At 44.8% G+C, this 21,823-nt stretch overlaps 2 protein-coding genes across 7 annotated transcripts in view; one reads left to right on the top strand and one right to left on the bottom strand.

Moving 5' to 3' along the window:
* The window catches only part of NF1 (neurofibromin 1), a 72,644-nt gene that overhangs the window by 46,111 nt on the left and 4,710 nt on the right, over positions 1 to 21,823 (top strand). For 3 of the 6 annotated variants that reach the window (XM_086859339.1, XM_086859337.1, XM_086859342.1), the window contains 22 exons: positions 5,633 to 6,065; positions 6,302 to 6,642; positions 7,351 to 7,553; positions 7,841 to 8,034; positions 8,398 to 8,538; positions 8,765 to 9,044; positions 10,134 to 10,348; positions 10,505 to 10,566; positions 10,682 to 10,796; positions 11,615 to 11,716; positions 12,575 to 12,715; positions 13,057 to 13,183; positions 13,745 to 13,876; positions 14,388 to 14,523; positions 15,287 to 15,444; positions 16,282 to 16,404; positions 17,088 to 17,215; positions 17,700 to 17,800; positions 18,260 to 18,402; positions 18,509 to 18,555; positions 19,169 to 19,385; positions 20,411 to 20,696. In XM_086859339.1, the coding sequence (XP_086715465.1) occupies positions 5,633 to 6,065; positions 6,302 to 6,642; positions 7,351 to 7,553; positions 7,841 to 8,034; positions 8,398 to 8,538; positions 8,765 to 9,044; positions 10,134 to 10,348; positions 10,505 to 10,566; positions 10,682 to 10,796; positions 11,615 to 11,716; positions 12,575 to 12,715; positions 13,057 to 13,183; positions 13,745 to 13,876; positions 14,388 to 14,523; positions 15,287 to 15,444; positions 16,282 to 16,404; positions 17,088 to 17,215; positions 17,700 to 17,800; positions 18,260 to 18,402; positions 18,509 to 18,555; positions 19,169 to 19,385; positions 20,411 to 20,616 (3,745 nt within the window). In that variant the 3' untranslated portion in view covers positions 20,617 to 20,696. Of the gene's footprint in view, positions 1 to 5,632; positions 6,066 to 6,301; positions 6,643 to 7,350; positions 7,554 to 7,840; positions 8,035 to 8,397; positions 8,539 to 8,764; positions 9,045 to 10,133; positions 10,349 to 10,504; positions 10,567 to 10,681; positions 10,797 to 11,614; positions 11,717 to 12,574; positions 12,716 to 13,056; positions 13,184 to 13,744; positions 13,877 to 14,387; positions 14,524 to 15,286; positions 15,445 to 16,281; positions 16,405 to 17,087; positions 17,216 to 17,699; positions 17,801 to 18,259; positions 18,403 to 18,508; positions 18,556 to 19,168; positions 19,386 to 20,410; positions 20,698 to 21,823 lie in introns of those variants that run through there. The other 3 variants (XM_086859341.1, XM_086859338.1, XM_086859340.1) reach the window with 2 other exon arrangements.
* Positions 1,189 to 4,590, bottom strand: EVI2A (ecotropic viral integration site 2A). Its single transcript, XM_023939409.2, has 2 exons — positions 4,510 to 4,590; positions 1,189 to 2,603 (listed from the first exon to the last, which is right to left on the bottom strand). Exon 2 carries the CDS (start codon positions 2,585 to 2,587, stop codon positions 1,826 to 1,828), a length of 762 nt encoding a protein of 253 aa, XP_023795177.1. The 5' UTR covers positions 2,588 to 2,603; positions 4,510 to 4,590; the 3' UTR covers positions 1,189 to 1,825.

Below are 21,823 nucleotides of genomic sequence, written 5' to 3'. Positions count from 1 at the left end.
GTCATGGAAAGCTGTGTGGTCATGGGATGTGGCTGCTTACACATCCTCTCTTGTGTGGCTGCATCGAGAGGTAGAGGGCAAAACCTGATTTCACCCTCAGCCTGTCCCTACTTGCTTGGTTGTTTTTCTGTGTGGACAGCGCTGGGACCTGCAGCCACCACTGGTGGAGGGCTGTGCTCTGAGCAGCTGCTTCCCCCTGAGTGTGCCTGCTCAGACCATAGAGTGTAACTCAAGCTGCACTCTTTGTTCTCCGTGAGCATTTTTGCCTGGAAACGCTGCCTGGCGGAAAGAAACCCACACCAAATATGTCCTCATGGCATTTTGCAATTGTGTCCTGCCAGTAGCTACTGACAGATTCCTCTGCAGCCCTTCCTGTTGTGCCTCCCTGACTGCACTGCTTCTCTCTGACACTGCCTGCTCCTGCAGCAAATGCACATCCTGATCCCACACTCACACTAACTTGCTGTTTCTTGTCTGATTTCTTTGTCTCCTCCCTGTTCTCTTCAACCCACGTAACTGGTTCCCAGTTCCAGGCTAAGCATGCAAACTCCTTCCAACTTTCTTTTCCTCACTACACAACCCACCTTTGAGCCTGGCAGTTGCATTTTTTGGGTTCTGTCTCTCTCCTGGCAGCCACAGCGCTATGGTCCTGCCTGTGCTGCTGTATGTGCCCTGCCAGCCAAGTTAATGGGTGACCTAGTGGAATTGGGGTGGGGGATTCAGTCATCCTGGTCCTCTCAAACTTGTACCATCATCTTACGTGTCACAGCTGTTGGTTACAGCTGCACAGTATGTTTGGAGCTTTGGCACTGTGCAGTCTCAGCACTTGTAACCACAGTGCAACAGAGCTCCTTCAGCCCAAGGAGCAGCCTGGGGAAAGCTTCTCACGTTTCCTTAAAAGAGCAAAGCTCTGCTGCCAGGAGAGCAGCCACAGGCACCTCCCTGGAATTATGGGACGGTCAGCTCTCTGAGAATAAAGAAACTAAAAGTTGTGGTTTGAAGGAATTCCTGGCATGTTCTTTTTGGTGTCAGGAGAAAGTGGAGTGTTTCCATGATGCAGGAAATCACAGTGAATCATCAGAGACCTTTACTGAGCTCAGCCAATGTTACAGGAATAAAACATTCCAAAATGCCTGGTCATGTTTTTTTCTAACATTCTGACTTAAAGAAATAGTATCAGGAACGTAATTTAAAAACTGATACTGCAAGTTTATTGAAGATAACAAATTGAACAAGATCTCATATTCCAGCAAATACTACAAATTTCATCTATTCATAGACAATGTTGAAACACTGTAAATATGGTTTAAATCAGTCTCCTTCAAATGCAATTAAGCTGGTTTAAGAAGTTCTTGATGAAAAATCCAAAAGGGCATTTTGAGAGGGACTAGATCCTGGATTAATGGTTGAATCAGAGTTGTGACTAATGTATGGTTTTCTTTAAAAAGTGACTGGATTATGCCTGTGCAGCATCTTAGTGTTCAGCGTGTGGATCAGACTGACAGTCTGTTCCTTATTCCCCTCTGTGGTCTTTGTGCATGGGCAGGTTCTGTCCTTTTTTCCTGTTCAGCTCCTGTCACCCTGATGTCTGCTCAAAGCCGTAAAACCAGTCTTGATGCTCCATACAGAAAGCCATTTAACACAGTCTTGCTGCCTTCTGGATCCACACGTGGCTGCAGCATTCCCTCTGGCATAAATGGAAGAACTCTAAAATCTGGATTTGGCTTTCATGGGGGAAAATTCTTGGTTTTGCTTGAAATCCAAGTTTTTACCTTACATTAATGGTGTAACAAAGGCAAAAAATGAATTTTTACTTGAGTATGAATTAAATCTCAACTACAAAATTGGTTAAAATGGGTTTGTGCGATTGGGATGGTTCTTTGCTTTCTTGTTCATTATCTGCTGCTTTGGTGAGTTTCTCAGTAGTTTTATCTTCAGTTTTCTTTTGGTTCACAGCATCTCTCCCTGATAGCAGCTCCTGCATTATCAGCTCGGTTCCACTTGTCTCCTTGGGCATCCTCTGCCACGTTCCTGATGCCGTGGGCCATAAGCTGTTGGTGGCCAGGAGGTCTCCATTGCTCCTGGGCCTGCGTTTGCCCTGCTGGGCTCTTTTGAGATAGGAGATTTTGTTGGCTACTATGACTGTGGATAGAAACAGGGAGGTGCAGATGAGCACAAGAACTGCAATGGTAATGAAGCAAATTAGTATGAGAGACTTATTGTCTTCACAGGTTTCTTTGGTCATTGGGCTCTTGGGTTTGCTGCCTTTCCCCAGTCCTCCCATGGGGGAAACTACTCTTGGGGCAGGGGAGGTTGCATTTTGAGTCATGGTGGAGGAGAAGGATGGCAGGGTACTTTGCATTTCAAAAGTAGTCGTTTGGCTGGTGAAATTGAGGCTCAGAGGAGGAGACTTTGTGCTTGGTTCTGTCCTGTTCTGGCTCCCACTGAAGTTTTGGCTGATGGGACTCCAGGTTTCTTCTCTGAGGTGTGGGTAACCTGTGTGATTTGCACTCGTTTGCAGCCACAGGGAGAAGATAATCATGACAGGGAAGGTCAGGTGTGAGTTACTGCATGTCTTTGTCTTCATCTTCCTGTTGAGACCCCTGCAAAAATACAAATTATGGTGCTAGTTTAGCAGATGCTGGTTCTCAGAGGTTTGGATTGGACTTCTCAGGGAATAGCAGGTTCTTGATGAAAAATGCATGGCCTCATTTTGGGGGGGATGTAGGAGGACGAGTTCAGGTGCCTGGATTGTGAAAGAATAGATTGGCTCAAACTTCTGACAGTTTGAGGTTTCAGGAAAACATACAAAGATCAAAAAAGAACATGGAGCAAAGAGAAAAAGAAAAGTGTTTCCTACTGAGGGCTTCATGATGTCAGGGCAGACTCTGGGAGTTCCTTCTCTCTGAAGCTGCCCGTGTTACACATGGTCACCACTTCTGCTTTTACATGAAGACCCTGTGGAAGTTACAGATCACTGGCTGCTTCTCACCTCCCTGAATTCCCCTGGGGCAGGCAGGGGAACCCTGCAGGGAACAGACGGGCAAGGGAAAAACTTGAACCCAAAACGTTCCTGTAAGTGACAGCAATAACTTCATGGAAATTATGTGTGGTTCCTAGCACAGCTGTCTGGAGTACTTCGAAATGCCCAGGAAAATCTCTGTTCTCTTGTTTTTCTGCTTTTTGTACAAAAACCTCTTTATCACAAATGTACTTCTGGTAATTTTCTCCCGAACATTCCTAATTGTGACATTTTCTTTAAAACGCCACCAATCATTATGCAAATGAGAGTAACCATTCATATGTTTGTTCTGTTTCACATTTGTGTGGCATTCAAATACCACATACCTGTTTAATTTTTCTGGAGGGTAGGAATGTGAGAGTGGGGTTGGTCTGATACAAAGATAATAACCTCAAATTAACAATGACAAATGAGCAGTGCTGCTGCTCGGGCCAGGCTGCTCCGGACCTGCCCAGGGCAGGGCTGTATCCCACCACTGTCTTCTGTCTCTGGTAACTGATGAAAGTGTTTCCTTTGAGTACTATACACTCAGCTTGGTGCAAATCAAAATGATACAGAGAGTGACCAAAAGTAACAATTAATTTTTTGTTTGTTGCCTGTAAAGGTAACAAAGTGGGTTCATGTGTGTGTAAATACGAGAAATGAGAGAAGTGATGTTCCTGGTGTGTGACCAGGTGAAGGGAAGGCAGGGATACACCTGCCTGGTGTAAGGGGAGCAAGGAGCAACAAAAGATCTTTGTATTTAATGTTGCTCAGTTCACCCATAACATAAAATTATTCTCCTTCCTGAGCTTAATCCTGTTTGTTCAGGTTGAACTAGAAATCATCTTAGTCATCAGCTACTGCTCAGGTAGGATTTTTGTTTATATATGGTAGAAGTCACCTGGATGATTCCTTATAGTATACTTGGAAAAGGAAGAGCAAACCCAGCAATGCTTGGGGTTTTTTTTAACATTTCAGCAGTTTTGAGCAGAACAGGCAGAGCCAGCAGAGCTTCACTGCAGCGTTCCTGTCCTGTCCCTGCCCAGGGTGCAGCTCCCAGCTCTGCCCCAGCACACTGAGCCCAGTGTTCATTGTGGGCTCCCAGACCAGATGTGCTTTCCTTAAAAATCAATGGGCTCGTGGTGTGAAGGGCTGCTCTTGAAACCATGAGAGCAAAGGGACTGATCTTTAAAGAGATGATTTTCTTTTTAGTTCAGCCCTTTGTGTCTGAGTAGTGGCAGGGTCTCAGTACCCAGCAAGATCTGCAGGGCAGGGACAACAGAGCCAAGTAGTGACTGTCACTGTTAATTCCTTCCAGTCTGACTGTGAATAACCTTTAATATGATGAAAAACACTGTTTATCAGCTTCCCTGATTCAGTTAGAGATACTATTTCTACAGTCTGTTACTATTTTTTAATTACTCAAACTTCTGTAATACTTTTGCATACAATTTTCTACAAAACTTTGAAGTACAGTTTAAAATAGAAGGAAAATGTGTACTTACCTTGCCAAGATGTACTCAACAGAACATGGGTGTTTCAGGTATTTAGTCCTTAGATGATAAGATTTCTTTGCATATATTTGACCCTAGGATGCAAACAACCATCAGTGCACAGCAGGCAGATTTGGACAGTGCTGGTGTTTTTTTGGCAAACCTGTAACTGCAATGACATGTGGCTTTAAGTGGGGAACTAAAACCACAGTGATGACACACTTCCTTTGGGTAACAGCTATACCATGACACACTGGGGGAAAAACACCAGCTTGCCCAGCTTAGCTCTCAGAACCACAGGAGGTAACGGGGGAAGAAATCTCTTGTGCAGATCAATGTTCTGTGTTCTGTCTCCTGGGTTGTCCTACACTCAAGTGCTACTGAGAGAAGTGTCCCAAAAACCTTAAAGCTATACCTGTGCTTAGAGCATTTATCAGCTCTTCTGTAGCCTGTTTGCCTTGAAGAGTTGAGTTAGTGACAGCTCAGAACAGTGACAAGTATTTTAAATAACCTTAAATTTTCACAAGCTGCTGATGAATTTATTTTTAATTAATTCTTCCTACTAGAATTCAGTCTGCTGTGTGAAACCCAGTCCCAAAATTCAGAGAATCTTTAGAAGAGAAAAAATATTCTCAGTTAATGTGAATGTTTTTGAAAAGAGGTATTTTTGTAGCCTCTGTACTCCTCAGAGGACTGACCATTCTTAGAAACACCTCCAAGCATAGGAGTGCTGCAGGATAGAGGAATTGGAGTGGCTCTGGACTCTCTGAAAAAGTTGGGGTGTGGATGTTTGATTATTCTTAAGACTCCTGAGATAAATATCTTTTTCGACATACAAATATAGATATAATTTGAATCTCTAAGGTTGTTAAAAAGTTATAGGCACTTGAGGTTGTGGGGCACTTCAGGATGAAGCTGAGTTATCCGAGCTCTCTCATCCTGGCACTAAACGTGGCTGGAGTGTGAGGCAGTGCCCACCACACCAAGGCCAGTGTGGTGTCCCAAGGCAGGGCTGTGCCAAGGGTCAGTCTGGCTCATGGGCAGGATTTGGGGGTGCTCCTGCTGTGCCTGGGCACTCAGGGCTTTGTGCTGTGGGCCTCCAACATGACCCAGCCATGTCTGTCCTGTCTTACAGGTTCAAGACTGGTCAGATCAACGGGGATTTGCTGATCTACCATGTACTGCTGACCTTGAAGCCATACTATGCAAAGCCATATGAAATCGTGGTGGACCTCACACATGCTGGCCCCAGTAATCGCTTTAAAACAGACTTTCTTTCTAAATGGTTTGTAGTTTTTCCAGGCTTTGCTTATGAAAATGTTGCAGCAGTTTTTATTTATAACTGTAACTCTTGGGTCAGAGAATACACCAAATACCATGAAAGGCTCTTGACAGGTTTGAAAGGGAGCAAAAGGCTTGTTTTCATAGACTCTCCAGGGAAACTGGCAGAGCACATCGAACACGATCAGCAGAAACTCCCAGCAGCTACCTTGGCTTTGGAGGAGGACTTGAAAGTGTTCCACAATGCTCTCAAACTGGCTCATAAAGATACCAAAGTTTCTATTAAAGTAAGTACTTTTACTGCTGATGCTAGTGATCTGTTATATTTGTATAGGGGTTGGGATATGATTTTACTATCTCTTAGTTCTCCTTCCTTGTCTCGAGGCAAAATCACAACTTTCTAGTATGCCCCATTAGGAAGTACAAAATTTCATGCATTTATCTTTCCTAAAAGTAAAAGTGTGAGGCTTTTCTCTCTCTGTGTGATTATCAAGAGGTGCTGAAGCAGTTCTCTGTCCCCAAGGTTGGCTCAACAGCGGTGCAGGTGACCTCGGCAGAGCGCACGCGGGTGCTGGGCCAGACCGTGTTCCTCAATGACATCTACTACGCCTCTGAGATCGAGGAGATCTGCCTGGTGGATGAGAACCAGTTCACCCTGACCATTGCCAACCAGGGCACCCCCCTCACCTTCATGCACCAGGAGTGTGAAGCCATCGTCAGGTCCATCATCCACATCCGCACGCGGTGGGAGCTGTCCCAGCCCGACTCCATCCCCCAGCACACCAAGATCCGCCCCAAGGACGTGCCCGGGACACTGCTCAACATCGCCCTGCTCAACCTGGGCAGCTCCGACCCCAGCCTGCGGTACAGAGCTCTGCTCACTCACAGGGAGCCTTCCCTGGCCTCCTTCCCTGTTACACATCCTCTCTCAAGCAGAACCGTTTTTCTTTCACCACAGCTCCATAAAATGCAATTTTTAATAAATACTGAGTTTCTGTGAGTGAAGAAGGGCACTCACTGTCAGAGGAAGTGAAGCATCAAAGAACCTTAATTTCTCTTTATAAGGAGAAGTTGTTCTGCTTTGCACTCTGTGTTTATTGGGTACATATGATTTCCATGGTGTTGAGCTTCTTGTTTAAGAACATGGGAGCTGTACCCCTTAGGGCAGCCTGTGATTTGTGTCAGAACAGGCTCCCCCAGGCTGGGTGCTGACCAGAGGCACCTCTGGGCAGGCTCTCTCCCAGCAGCTCAGGTACACCTGCAAAGATTTAGCATTTCCTGGAACTCCAAGCTGTTCTGAGAAGTCCAGTACCCAGCCCTTCACACATACTCTGTAACCTTTTCAGAAATGGTTCAGTGCAAGTGGAGGAATAATTTCTTCTATTTCTCAAGGAAATTCTTTTTTTTCTCCAAATTGTAACCAGTCCAGGGAAAAAGTTCAGAATTTAGATGTAATTTCTACTACAACAGCATTGAATTAATTTTTGAAATGTCAGTACTGTGATGCATAACATGTATATGTTCAACAGTACAAGAAGGCTCTTACAAATCACATTGTTTGCTTTGTTACAGGTCTGCTGCCTATAATCTTCTATGTGCCTTAACCTGTACCTTTAATTTAAAGATTGAGGGCCAGTTACTGGAAACTTCAGGTCTATGTATCCCTGCCAACAACACCCTATTTATTGTATCTATCAGTAAGACTCTTGCAGCAAATGAGCCACACCTCACTTTGGAGTTCTTGGAGGAGTGTATTTCAGGATTTAGCAAATCCAGTAAGTAACTCCAGTGCTAGTTGGTCCTAACCATGAACTTGAAAAGATTCTAATCTCCAAAAATATATTAGATCTAACTTAGTCATCTGAGCTTCCTCACTGGCTCTGTTGCTCTGTCCTTTTGCCATGCCTTTTTGAAGCTTCTCGCTTCTCTCTTCTCCCGGTGCCCTTTGCTCAACTTGGACAGTAATTATTTTAGGCACTAAAACTGAAAGGAAAAGTGCTGAGGAAGAGTTATTTCTGCAGAGGCCAGTGCTGGCTGTGTGTGATGAGCGCTGTTGTTGCAGGCATTGAGCTGAAGCACCTGTGCCTGGAGTACATGACGCCCTGGCTGTCCAACCTGGTGCGCTTCTGCAAGCACAACGACGACGCCAAGCGCCAGCGCGTCACTGCCATCCTGGACAAGCTCATCACCATGACCATCAATGAGAAACAGATGTACCCTTCCATTCAGGCCAAGATATGGGGCAGTCTGGGACAGGTACGAGTTCTGCATCATTTGTAAACAAACACACGTTTTCCTGCACTTCAAATCAGGTTTCTTCTTACTGGGGTCAGCATTTTATAAAGAATTATATTTTAAAGTGGAAAATAAAATAAAAATAGTGCTAAATTATAGTTTCTAGTTCTGAATCACTGATAGTAAAACCTAATGTAATTCAGCTTTGTGCTTCTAAAATTTACATGGGGCTTTTTGCCAAAAGAGTCACTAAAATGTATGCTTCAGTTTGTGATAGTTGTGCATGTTCAGCTAAAAAGTGAATGATTGCTGTTTAAAGGGTGGTTCACTGTGGAAAAGTAAAGTTAATCTGACTGGTAAGAAAGGATTCTTTTTCTCGTTCAGATAACAGATCTCCTGGATGTAGTGTTGGACAGTTTCATCAAAACCAGTGCCACAGGGGGCTTGGGCTCCATCAAAGCTGAAGTGATGGCAGACACAGCTGTAGCACTGGCTTCTGGCAATGTCAAACTGGTGTCAAGCAAAGTGAGTTCCCTTTTTGCCTTCGTTTCTTTTTATAGAATAATTTCAACTTATTTACTAATGTGACACTGAGATGGTTTCTGGTAACTCAGGACAGGCAACAGTGCAAAACTCATAATAAAATAGGTTCCAAGCAATGGAGTAATTCAGTGTTGTGTTGATGTTTTTTACTGAAATTTTGAGCTGTGCTCCCTGTTTGAGGAAAACAAAATGGTTGCTCTCTTTTCAGGTGATTGGGAGGATGTGTAAAATCATTGACAAGACCTGTCTGTCCCCTACTCCCACGCTGGAGCAGCACCTGATGTGGGATGACATTGCCATTCTGGCTCGGTACATGCTCATGCTCTCCTTCAACAACTCCCTGGACGTGGCAGCACATCTCCCCTACCTTTTCCACGTGGTGACTCTGCTGGTGGCCACAGGGCCCCTTTCCCTCAGAGCTTCCACTCATGGGCTCGTCATCAACATCATTCACTCTCTTTGCACTTGTTCACAGCTTCACTTCAGTGGTGAGCTTTTTTGGATTTTCAATGAAGCTGATTGCTCCTTAATTTGTTTAACAAATATTTGAGTTGTCTTTCTCTGTAAACTATTCTGAGAGTTTGAAAGCAGTGGGTTGTAGTTCAGCATGGATACAAATCAGAATGAGGATATGATCTACAAGAAATGAGTATGGAATTAAAAAATGTTTTACTTAGAGGAGGTGCATAATGTAAATCGTTTGTATAATGGGTTTCAGAAAAAGAGAAGAAAGTACCAGTGATTTTCTGGTGAGGTAAAGGAGAAAATACATCTGTGCTAAAACTGGCTCATGTGCATCTTGTGAAGGGTTGCATAATGTGGTAACAAAAATACCAATTACATAAGGGAATTGTGAAGTTACAGTGTTAAAACAGGTATTTTATCTACTGTTGTATTTTGCCAGTCCTAAAATAATTGATATTAGCAATTCAGCACTTCTTAGCCCAGAAGCACAATGTCAAACCAGGCTGAACTTTGTGCAGAAGGAAAATTCAAAATTTATGTGGTCTTGTCTTTTTTTAAGTGTCTGAAATCTCATTTTATGTCTGTACATGTCAGTAGGGAGAGTGGGTACGTGTGCACACAGAGGGGTCTCTGTGTCTGTGCTCTGATGCCTCCTGCTCACACAGTTTGAAGTGCACTGAAATCACTTGTAAGGTCAGAGCTGTAAAGATATTCAGTGCCAGAGCAGGGCCATCATTTTCTTCTGCTTTAAGTGTCTTTCTTCATGCGAGTGCCAGAGCCAAAAGCAGAGTCTGCTGCAGTTGGAACTTCCAGTTCTGTCGGTATTTCAGAGCAGGAACACGTTGGGTTTCCATTCTCTGAATCGCTGTGAGGAGAACACACAAAGCCACATCTTTAAACAAGTTCCTCTGTAGCAGTCTCTCAAATCCATTCCTTGTGCCTGATTTTGGCAGCCAGGGCAGGAGAGCAGAGCTGCTGTGCTGACTCGGGGCAGTAGCAAAGGGAGCAGTGTTGGAATGGGCACAAGGACCTGGCTGTTGGTGTCCTTGGGGGGGAAGTGTGCCTTTGAATTTCCCTGGTATAAATACAATATCTGCAACTTTATTCAACAGAGGAGACCAAGCAAGTTTTAAGGCTGAGCTTGACTGAGTTCTCTCTGCCCAAGTTTTATTTGCTGTTTGGGATCAGCAAAGTGAAGTCGGCGGCGGTGATCGCGTTCCGCTCCAGCTACCGCGACAGGTCCTTCTCGCCCGGCTCCTACGAGCGCGAGACCTTCGCCCTGACCTCACTGGAGACGGTCACCGAGGCCCTGCTGGAGATCATGGAGGTGTGTGGGGCAGGGGAGCTGAGGAACAGGCAGATGTGCCTTCTCCCTGCTGCCAGTTAACAGCTGATTGCTGAAAGCCAAACTTCTGTACATTCCCCATTGTACAAATACATTTTTTCCATGTTACATCTGTTCAAACAATCTAATTCTCTTTAGGCTTGTATGAGGGATATTCCAACATGCAAGTGGCTGGACCAGTGGACTGAACTAGCTCAAAAGTAAGTAATAGACTTCAGACCCTGAGCCCTCCTGCCTGTGCAGTATACCCAGAGTTCTCATCCTCTTGTTATATGTACATTTTGTTACATATACGTGTGCTCTGTTTCTCCACAGGTTTGCATTCCAGTACAACCCCTCCCTGCAGCCAAGAGCACTGGTTGTGTTTGGCTGTATAAGTAAACGAGTGTCTCATGGACAAATAAAACAAATAATCCGAATTCTCAGCAAGGTATACGGGTCTGTCTCTTTTCCTTTGTGACTCATGAAGTAGCTATTTTTAGCTTTATCTTCCCATCAAATACAGAACTTGGCATAATTTCAGGATAATGTTTTTTCAAACACATTCTTGTATAGAACTGATTGTAAATACACTTTGTATAGGCCAGGCTTCTGAATTTAAATTGATGTGGTGGCTTCTGAATTTAAATTGAATGAGTTCCATCAGCTGTGACTTCTAGAGTACCAGTAAGTGTCAGTTTTAAACTCCTGACACAGGTGGATCCACCAGTCAGTATTTGAATAAATGAGACATTTTCTGTTAAGGCATTTACCAGCATGCACTTAACTCATAGCTTCCTTTTTCTTAAAGGAAGTGAATCACCTCATGTGCTGTTAGTAAATATAGTAAAGAGCTGATTTATATCAGAAAACTGTGAAGCAGGTGCCTGGCTTGACAGTGATGTTCCATCACTCTAAAGCAGGTTGTGCTCCACAGCAAATGAACAATATACTGAATATGTGTCCTTTAAGCATTTCATTAGAGTTTTATAGACACAAACTTTGAGTAGTGTCTAAATGATAAAAGAGCTTTTCTCCAGCTCTTATGACCCCCTGCAGCCTGTCTGTTAGGGTACACATTGTGCAGCCATATATTTGTTTCTGCTGTCCAAATCTCCATTTGGAAAAGTTCTTGAGAGTTGATGTAAAATGAGCTCAGGCTTTGTAAGTAATTGAGAAAAACAGTTAATGTGCAGAGCTTTGATCTTACTTTTACAAAGCAAAATGTAATTATGGTTGTATTTGTAATTACTCTCTCTTTTCAAAAAGGGACTTGAGAGCTGTTTAAAAGGCCCTGATAATTACAATAGCCAAGTTCTAATAGAAGCCACAGTTATAGCCCTCACCAAGTTGCAGCCTCTTCTTAACAAGGTAAGTCACTGGATTTTGAATAAACAGAGAATGCATTTTGTAAATTATGATTATGGCTATAATCTCAGAAATACAAGTTAAATGTTGAGGTTTGTGAAGTTCACATTTTGCTGTGACTTGTGTGGATGGAGCACATATGGGAAGTGTGGCAGACTGTGGGACCAGTGTGAAGGCTTGAGTAGTGCTGGGGAATGTTCTGTTCTGCTTCAGGAGCAGAGCCCTGGCATTTGGGCAGAGGCTGTGCCCAGGCTGTGCCTGTTCCTTCCACAGGGTTGCAGGCTGGAGGAACAGCCGTGTGTGGGGTGCAGCTGGTTCAGGTAACCAGGGCCACTGCCAGGCTCCTGCCCCAGAGCAAAGTGGGGGTGCACAGCAAGAGCAAAGAGCAGCCCTGGTGGGGAGTAAAACCTGGTCTGGAAAAAGCTCTGTTCAAGGGACCCAGGATGTGTTTGAGTTGAACTGTTTGCCAGTTCCTCCCACGTGTGGTTCTGATTTGATGAGGAAGTGCCTGGCCAGTTCTGTATGCAGAGCTGCAGTCCATGTTCAGATGGAGAACAACAGACCCATTTCTGGTCAGCCTGGCACAGGGCAGTGGAGGTCTGACACTGTGTGAGCAAGGAAGGGATGTAGGTGATGAGGAATGGCTTGGGAGGTGCAAAACAGGCTTGAAATTAATTTCCTTTCTACTGTTCACCCGTGAGGTGGATTAGCAGATCCGTGTGAGCATCTGCTCCCTCGGAATGGCTGTGGCTGAGCACAAAACCTGCTACAAGGGGGACAAACTCTCCCCTCCATCCTGGTTGTCTTTCACCTGCAGGAACTGACTCTGAAGTGCAGTGGTGGCTCTTTTTCTCCCTGCAGGACTCCCCTATGCACAAGGCTCTGTTCTGGGTGGCCATGGCCGTGCTGCAGCTGGATGAGGTGAACCTGTACTCGGCAGGGACAGCCCTGCTGGAGCAGAACCTGCACACGCTGGACAGCCTGCGCGTGTTCAACGACAAGGTGAGCACAGCCTTCACTCGTGGCAGCAGTCAGAGCTGATAGAAAAGGGGACAAGCCCCACCTTTATCCTTGTGAACACTTGTTAAGCAACTAAACCTGAATTTGCATTAGAAATTGTTTCACTTGGTGATACCTACGGACAAAGATGTGGAGTGATGCTGTCATTACTCTCTTTGAAACTGGAACAGAAATGTCCAGGTGTGATCTGTGAGAAAGTGTTTGATATTTTCCTGTAGCCTCTAAAAGAACTGTTCTGTCACTTAAACAAAAAACCCAACGAACTTGAGACATCCTGAGTAACTTCCAGTGAGGTGCTCTTGTATTTTGTTTTTGTGGGTCAGAGCCCAGAAGAAGTGTTCATGGAGATCAGGAGACCACTTGAATGGCACTGCAAACAGATGGATCATTTTGTTGGGCTAAATTTCAACTCCAACTTCAACTTTGCACTAGTGGGACATCTCCTGAAAGGTAAGATGAAAGAAAAGATAAGCATACTGCTCTTTCTTTGAAATGAACACTTACTTTAGGAATAAAAACAAGGCAAGGGATAACAGGGCCACACTGGGTGGGGATTTTGAGTAATTTGGATTACAGAGTAGATAAAGAATTAAACACTCTTGGATTAAAGGACTTCTCCAGATCTCCTTTATATGTCTCCTCTGAAGGTCTTTAGTGCTGCTGCTGAAAGTCTGAACTTCCACAATGTGCAGAACTTCATTTGCTGCAGTCTTCTTCCTTCAAGAACGTCTCTCCCTGTTTGCCCGTGCTCAGGCTCGCTTGGTTTTTTAGAAGCCTGATTTGTGAAATAACAGATACAATGTATGCACAGACATTTAAAATTATGCAGTTTTGAGAGGAGGGACAAGAAAGAATTAGTCTTAAATGTGCCATTTCTAGTAGCACTGTGCTCTCTTACCCTTGAGATGGAATGTCTGAGAATGTGCTGGAAAATACTTATAAATGCTTTCAAAATATTTAGTGCTTCATAAATATGGATTCAAAAGTTAAATACAGTCTCTTGTTTCTTAGGGTACAGGCATCCTTCCCCTACCACTGTAGCAAGAACTGTGAGGATTTTGCACACACTCCTTGGTCTGGTTAACAAACACAGGAACTGTGACAAGTTCGAGGTGAACACCCAGAGCGTGGCTTACCTGGCAGGTAATGAACCAAACCTCCTTTCCAGTCTGGGCTGACTGAAAACGAGTGGATTATTGTGGAATTCCTTCAGCTTCAGGTTGTTAAAATTGTACCAGCACAAAGAGAACTTGTAACTGGTGGGCAGGAGTGTGAGCAAGGGGGCACATAGGGAAGGCTTTTTGGGGACTGAGGGCTTTGCCAGCACAGCACATCCTCTGCATCTTTCGGATTTCTGCAGGAAGGCTGGAGGTTTCTTGGTGTAAATACTCAAGTGTAGGCACTCACATTTCCTGTGGTCTGGACATAGAAATTGTGACCGTGAGGGCAAATTTGTGAATCTTGCCATTGTAACTGGATGGAAAACAGAATTCTTTTTAAATGATCTGTGCATTTCTTAAGGTGTAACTGCAGCTCAGTGATGTAAATGTCCATTGTTGTATGTAAGAAATGCAGAGAGATGGAATATTTATATTGTTCACTGTGTTCCTGCTGTGGAAAGCTTCCCTTGCCTTCCCTTGCCTTTGCCTTGCAGCCCTGCTGACGGTGTCGGAGGAGGTGCGGAGCCGCTGCAGCCTCAAGCACAGGAAGTCTCTCTTGTTGACAGACGTTTCAGTGGAAAATGTTCCCATGGATACATACCCCATCCATCACAGTGACACGAGCTATAGGTTGGTTGTCTCGCTTTTAGCCCAGTTACTCACATTGCAAAGCCTGTTCCTGTAGTGAGTGAGCTGTGGTGCACTGAGAACTGAGCCCCACTGATAGCACTGAGTCCATGGGCTGTGGTGGCTCCTGAGCAATTTTCTCCTTACGCTGGGATCAGGAGGCATGGAGAAATTTGGGTGTGCAATTCATACAGATTGAATTTTCAGAGCTTAACTGCTCTGGAGGCTGTTAAACCTTTTGCTAAAATCTTTCTACAAGATCTGATTTAATCTCATTTATATTTTAGAAGAACATTTTGTTTGTCCTTTCAAGAGCTCCAGGGCATGTACCTGTCTGGAAACCTTGACACCTTGTTATAGCCTGTGTGCTGGCAGAGAGATCAGCCAGGAAATCAACTGTAAATGCCATGGAGAGCCTGTGTCCTCCACAGGGAGCACTTCACTCATGATCTCTCTTTTTAGCATTGAGACTGGAGTAGCTGATTACTCAATATATTTTGTCTTGCCCCATAGGCTGATTTGCTTGTGTTCTTTTCATTGCTTTATTTTTTATCTCTTCAGCATCACATTCATATCAGATTGTTTGTTTTCACTAGCTCAGACATCTTTGCAAGCAAAGTAATTACTATTTGTTATTATGTGTTTTGGGGAAATTAACCTAGTAGGAAAGATGGGTTTGAGGAAGGATAGTTTGACTGCTTGAAAAACCTCTGTCTAAATAGCACAGTTTTAAGATTTTCTTAATTGAATTTCTCTGCACTTTCAGGACACTAAAGGAACATCAGCCCTGGTCATCCCCCAAGGGGTCAGACAGACACCTGGCTGCCAGTTACCCAACAGTGGGACAGATCAGCCCTCGCACCCGGAAATCCATGAGCTTGGACATGGGGCAGCCTTCACAAGCCAACACTAAAAAGCTTCTAGGTTATTAACATAACTAATTTATTGATATGTCTACAGAATACCCTGGGAAGCATTACTGGAGAAAAATTGTTCTTGCATTAGGTCTGGCTTTAAGGGCTTATTCCTGATTGAGAGGAATAAGTGCAGTTTCTGCAAAATGCAAATTTCAGGGCACTGGACAGTTAAAGAGGACTCGGTTCTTTTGGTCATGAAGAGGGGGAGTGAGAGCAATGCTCAAAATGTGCATGTTGAAGTGGAGAAGAAAAGATATTCCAGATCCTGAAGATTCCTAGTGCCAGTTTTTGTGCTCCCAGCCCTTTCCAGCAAAGCCAGGAAGTGAATATTTAGAGTGCTCTGGTTGGGGCTGGAGGAGATGGTCCCACGTGGTAGATATGTTTAAACAATCTGATTTGTACTCATGGCTTCTCAGTGCATCATGTTTACAACAAACTTCTGTATCAGAGGAACAAGCTGAGTTGCTTTGCAGAACTTGTGGACGCCCTCTGGCATTACACAGGTGGAAGAAGAGGGGCTTTTCCTTCATTCCAGCCCTTTCTTGCTTCCTTTTCAGTAACCATGTCCTGGCATGTGTATTCTGTGTGGGGGCCAGGAGTCCATGGCATGCCCCCCTGACTAATTGCATGCTCCCTCCTGTGTGTTGTGAAGCACTTTGGAAGCTGTGATGGAGAGCGGCATGGTGTGATCGTATTTTCTGTCCCATCCCTGAAAATGGTGAAAAGGTCCCCAGATTCCTGTCAACATGTGGTAGATAGGGGAGTAGCTTGGCCAGAAAATTGGAAAAAGTTAGAATATGGATTTAGGTTTAATGTTTTTAATTGCCTGATAAATTGTTTTTAGGTACAAGGAAAAGTTTTGACCATTTGATATCGGACACAAAGGCTCCTAAAAGGCAAGACATGGAATCTGGAATCACAACGCCTCCCAAAATGAGGAGAGTAGCCGAAAATGATTATGAAATGGGTGAGACACAGGACTAACATATTAAGAATAATACTAATCATAAACGCTTTGTATATCTATACAAAGGACTATTTCTAAATTCAGTGTTTATTTACCAAGGTTACTCCAAGGTAAGGGAGAAGCACCTTCCTTAGCAATGGTTTCTGCAGGGTGCAGCCATCATTTATCTCTGGCAGCTGCACTGGAGCTGCTCATTTTACAGGTGCTGAATCAGGGGCAGCTCTAAAGGACTGCATACAGGAGTGCAATGAAATAAATAGCATTTGGCCTTCTATAAGTTAATAAGCCCCAGCTGCAAATTCCTGCAGGAGATGGAACATGAGCTGATGCCTGGAATGCCTCTCTTCATCTTCTCCCCCATCTGCTTCCTGTGCCCCCACCCCCAATTGCAATGCAAGACCAGGGTTCTTCTCTTGTATCTGCCTGACCCTAAATTTGGTACTTACACCCCTGGGCCTGTATTTCACTGAAGAGGAAATTGGGGTTTTTGTTTGCCATCTGATAACACATCCCATGTAGTGGTCCAGTGCTGCTGCACTACAGCGCAGTCGTTGCTTTGACCTTTGTGATGAGGCCGGTGAACTCTGAGGTTTGCACACAACTGACTCTGGTGTGCAGAACCTGATTCTGTCTTGCTTGGGGTTTATTTTGCTCTGGATGAGTTGCTCTTCTTTATCTGGCAGAAACCCAGAGAATATCACCACAGCAACACCCACACCTCCGGAAAGTTTCCGTTTCCGAGTCAAACGTCCTCCTGGATGAAGAAGTTCTGACTGACCCAAAAATTCAAGCACTGCTGCTGACAGTTCTTGTAAGCTTTCTTCTGTGTGTTGTCTGCAATGTTCTGATGTCCTTTTATCTCCCAGCAAAACAAATGCGTTCCTTGAAGTTTTTCCTGGCTGAGTTTAAGACATACTATTTTGTATAATAAAAGGTTATTAATACATTAAGTTTAAAATAAATGAGCATTATCAGAATCCCAACATAATTCAGTTTAAAAGTCATTAACTGGTAATAGAGGTGCAGTCTCATAGCACTTTCTTCGGCTGTACCACTGCAGTTCCCACTCCAGGTACAATTCAGAAATGCTCAGTTGTGTAAGAAACAGATGAAATACATTTATTGGCAAAACACAAGTTGTTGCCAACTGGTTCTGTTGTTTCTCAACAGAGATATAAATCAATCTTTTCTAACACTGCTTTCTGCTAGTCAGAAATCTTAATCCCTTTAAAGCTTAAACCCCTTAAGCAAATGCTGTAACCACCCAGGTGCATTAATGGCTCCTTCCCTGCCAGGCCACGCTGGTGAAATACACCACGGATGAGTTTGACCAGCGCATCCTCTACGAGTATTTAGCAGAAGCCAGCGTTGTCTTCCCAAAGGTCTTTCCTGTTGTGTGAGTACCTGAAGTTGTGGTTACAATAACTCCGTGCCTGGCTCTTCTTCAGAGCTCTCTGGTCCAGGACAAGCATCTACAAGGCATTTGCTTGTGTAGAGGTTACAGGCTGCAGACTGTCCATGATGGTCGATTTTAATTTGTGCCCCAGCTGTTTCAAAGCTGATTTAAAACCTAGTGCTGGGTCTCTTTGGGTGTTTCTTTAGACACCTTCTGTAGTTTTGCTGGAGTGAACATGGGTAACGGAAACCCAGCTGTCAGAAGGTAAGCAGGTGTTCACAGACTGACCTGAGCACATCATTAGAGTCCTCATGGAACAGAGTCGGGAATTGTGTTCTGAAATCACTGGGGGGGATGGGGCAAAAATCCCACCTGAGCTGCTGGTTGCTTAAGTCAGCTGGGAACTGCAGGTCTATGTTATTTAATGACCAAAAACTAAGCCATTTCTCCTTTCTTCAGGCATAATTTATTGGATTCCAAGATCAATACCCTTTTATCGCTGTGCCAGGATCCAAACTTGTTGAATCCAATTCATGGGATTGTGCAGAGTGTTGTCTACCATGAGGAGTCTCCACCTCAATACCAAACATCCTATCTACAGAGTAAATATTTTTCTTTTTTTTAAGAAAGTGCTGTACTGGGAGCACTCTCTGTTCTCTGTCAGGTGAGAGCTGGGCTTTCATGATGGTGTTCCATTTGGTGTTGCAGGTTTTGGATTTAATGGGCTGTGGAGGTTTGCTGGTCCCTTCTCCAAGGTAAGAGCTCTCTGGGGGTCTAGGCTGTTTGGCCTTTCTGGGGCACATTGGTGCTGCAGCAAAGATGCTCATGAGTAGCATCATTCTCTTATGAGCAGAGAGCATCGGGCACCTCCGGGGCTAAAACCAGCCCTGGGCCTGCAGCAGGTGCTGTGATAGATAAGTTACCAAAGTGGGGGAAAAACAGCCAAGTGTGTGAGTGCAGCTTTTCCTGCTCCCAGGGTCACTTCATTACATGTATCTGACAGGGCAGGGGGTTAATTTGATCAGAGTGATGATTCCACAAGGCTAAATTTTGTGTTGGAGCAGAGCCTGTGGAGCACCGCCTGTGTGTCCAGCCATCCCAAGGGAAGTGGCCCAGGTGTGGGGCTGGGCCAGGGGTTCTGCAGCCCCTTTTCCTGCCCCTGGGCTCCCACACACTGAGATCACACTGACACCTGGCTCCAGTGTGTACATTTAGATTGGTCTGGACAAGGCCACAGATCAGTTTTTACTCATACATCAAATGCTCTTGAAAATTTGCAGGCAAAACAGTGGGACTAAAGAGTGAGCTCAAATTGACAGGAAGTACAAAGTACAAAGAGTGATCTTTTTTCCCCCCCATCTCCCACAGCAAACCCAAATCCCAGACTATGCTGAGCTCATAGTGAAGTTCCTTGATGCCTTGATTGACACATATTTGCCTGGAATTGATGAGGAAACCAGTGAAGAATCTCTCCTGACCCCCACGTCTCCGTATCCTCCGGCGGTTCAGAGCCAGCTCAGCATCACTGCAAACCTCAACCTCTCCAACTCCATGACCTCACTTGCCACTTCCCAGCACTCCCCAGGTCAGTGCCTGTTCTGGTACATCTGGCTGGGGGAAATGTGGCACCTTCCTGCTTTAGGATCCTCTTTGGCTCTTTGGATGTGGTTATGTGTCAAACATTGGTGCATTGTGGAGTCAAATTAATATTAAACTGTTCCTGAGCTGTTACCCTGTTGGTTCAGATCCTGGATTTTATCCAGCACAAAAATTGTCTCCCAGGTGAAGGGAAGAGAATGAAGGGCATCAGAACAGCAGCATCTGTATGTGGAACATGTGCCCTGCCGGGGATCCCTGGCTCACAGGCACTGGGATAGTTTGTTCAGGGTGCAGAGGAGCAGCAGGAGTAAGGCAGGGCTGTTGGAATCATTTGGGAACAGGGCTTCCTTTGGGAACAGATCTTGCTGTCAGTGTGGAAGGACATTCTGGGCAGCATCTTTCTGTTTGGAACACAGCATCGGCAGCAGCTCCAGCAGTTCGTTTCCAAGGATGAGGTGATGGTGCAGGATTGGGCTCTCTGCAAGGGAAAGAAGCATTTTGCTCTGTAAATGTCCTCCTTCCTTCTGCCCCACTTTCCATTCCCTCTTCCTTTACAAGCTGAGAGGAAGGAATTAATCCAGCTCGTCAAACATTCCTTCCAAGTGCTGTGCAAACAGATGGCTTTTGTCAGAAGCTGGTTAAGAGTCTCCACAAACAGAGTTGGGAACTAGGGAACTCGTTCAGGTTAATAGTGAGTCTGAAGCAACACGCTGCTGGCACTCCGAGCACTGTTTGCTTGGATATTAAATTTAAAACACCAGTGTGAAGGCCATGTGGTCAGCAGCACTCAGCTAAAAGAAACATCTTCAGCCAAGTGAGTCTTTTTATTGTGTCTAGAAATACTAAGTTGCAGATACATGAAAAGTTCATTTCTTGCATCTGGAAACAACTAGTCAGGATTATTGATTATAAATGTTTTGTCTGTCACCATCTCTGTTCCTGTCCCTCCCCTTCCCTGTCTCACGGACATTATTCACTTACATTTATTTCTTTCATTCTGTGTCTGTAAAGCTTCTCTGCCTTGCTCTAAGTCTGCAGTTTTCATGCAGCTGCCTCATCCAGGTACTCTCTTCTTTCATCATATTTGCACGAAATGCTGCTTGAGCTGCATTAGGGCCAGGCTGTGGCATGAGGAGCAGTTTCTGACATGGGAATGGCTTCAGCAAGTGCTAAGCTGGTGCATTTCTTGGGGGGGTGCCAATAATACCTGGTGGTAGAGCAGCCAAAGTCACCCACAGCCTTAAGAAGAAATCTGGTAACAGACAAGTGGATGCTTAGTGTGGAAATCTCTCTGGTGCACGTGTGAAGCTGAAATGAACTGTTTGAAACTTTAGATTCACCAGGACTCAGCTCTGTCTGCAGGGACACACGGGCAAACAGACACGAGTTCTTTGGACTAAACTGCAGCATACAGTAAATCAGGAGCTGCACCTTCTGCTTTTCTGTTTTGTGTGGAGAAGTAATAAAAAGCTGCAGAAGAGGGTTTTTCTCATGCCCATGGGTTGTCCCTGTCTTCAGCGTAGTTTGGGAGTTTTGTGCTGCCACCCACACAAGGAGAGGAAGGTGCAGCCCCTGACTGGAGCACTCACATTGTCCCTGTGCTGAGTGTGGAGGATGTTCTTTGTTCTCACTAATGCAAACACCAATCAATTTCTTGCACATAATTGTGGATATGTCACTTACAATAACAAAACTTTGTTCTAACCTTTGTATTTGCTGTCAGACGTCCTAATTTTTGCTCCTAATTGTAGTTGTATCCTCTGGCATAAAACCACCTGTTGTGCTCTTCATTGCTGCTGCTGTCCAGGGGTGTGAGGTGTTGGTAGCACAGACTACTGTCTGTGCCAGACACAGTGTGGCAGCTATAGGAGAGGCTGCTGCAGGGGCTCAGCTCACAGCAGTGTCAGCTTAAAGAGCAGCAACTGCTCGGGAGTGTCTGCACTAATTCCAGCTCTGGACTCTTGGGGCTGCAGTGGCAGTGCCCGAACCACTGCTGAGGCATTGGGTGGTGGTGTCATGTCAGTGTGGGATCTGCACTAGAGCACTTCAGTTTTGAGGTTTGTTTGATGGGAGACTTTTAGCAGAGCATAACGGAGTTTTGCTCTGCCGGACCCCATCCTGCAGAGGACATGCAAAGCTTCTCAGAAGGGTCTGAGTTTGTGGGCACAAACCTGTTTGGTGCCATCCTCATCCTGACCCCCAGAAGCCTTTTCCTGCCACTGCTGAGGTTGAACTCAACAGTCAGTTTTCATGAAGAGTCCCAGCCTCAGTGACTTTGTGCTTGTTTCCTGTCAAGACCCTCCTTAGGGAAGTGTTTCTTTACTCGTTAAGAGTCAGTTTTGGTGGTTTGTTTTGCATTTTCCTCCTTCCTTCACTTACGCAGACTTGTTTTCAGCAGGACAGCCAAGTTTTCTTGGTTTTACT

The sequence above is a fragment of the Cyanistes caeruleus genome, chromosome 21, assembly GCF_971803275.1.
Source record: "Cyanistes caeruleus chromosome 21, bCyaCae1.hap1.1, whole genome shotgun sequence".
NCBI lineage: Eukaryota > Metazoa > Chordata > Aves > Passeriformes > Paridae > Cyanistes > Cyanistes caeruleus.
The sequence above is the reverse complement of the archived record's forward strand: the minus strand, read 5'-3'. Positions and strand labels throughout refer to the sequence as shown.

Bases quoted from the DNA above. Each gene is read 5' to 3' on its own strand.
- EVI2A (XM_023939409.2), bottom strand. From the start codon at position 2,587: ATGAAGACAAAGACATGCAGTAACTCACACCTGACCTTCCCTGTCATG.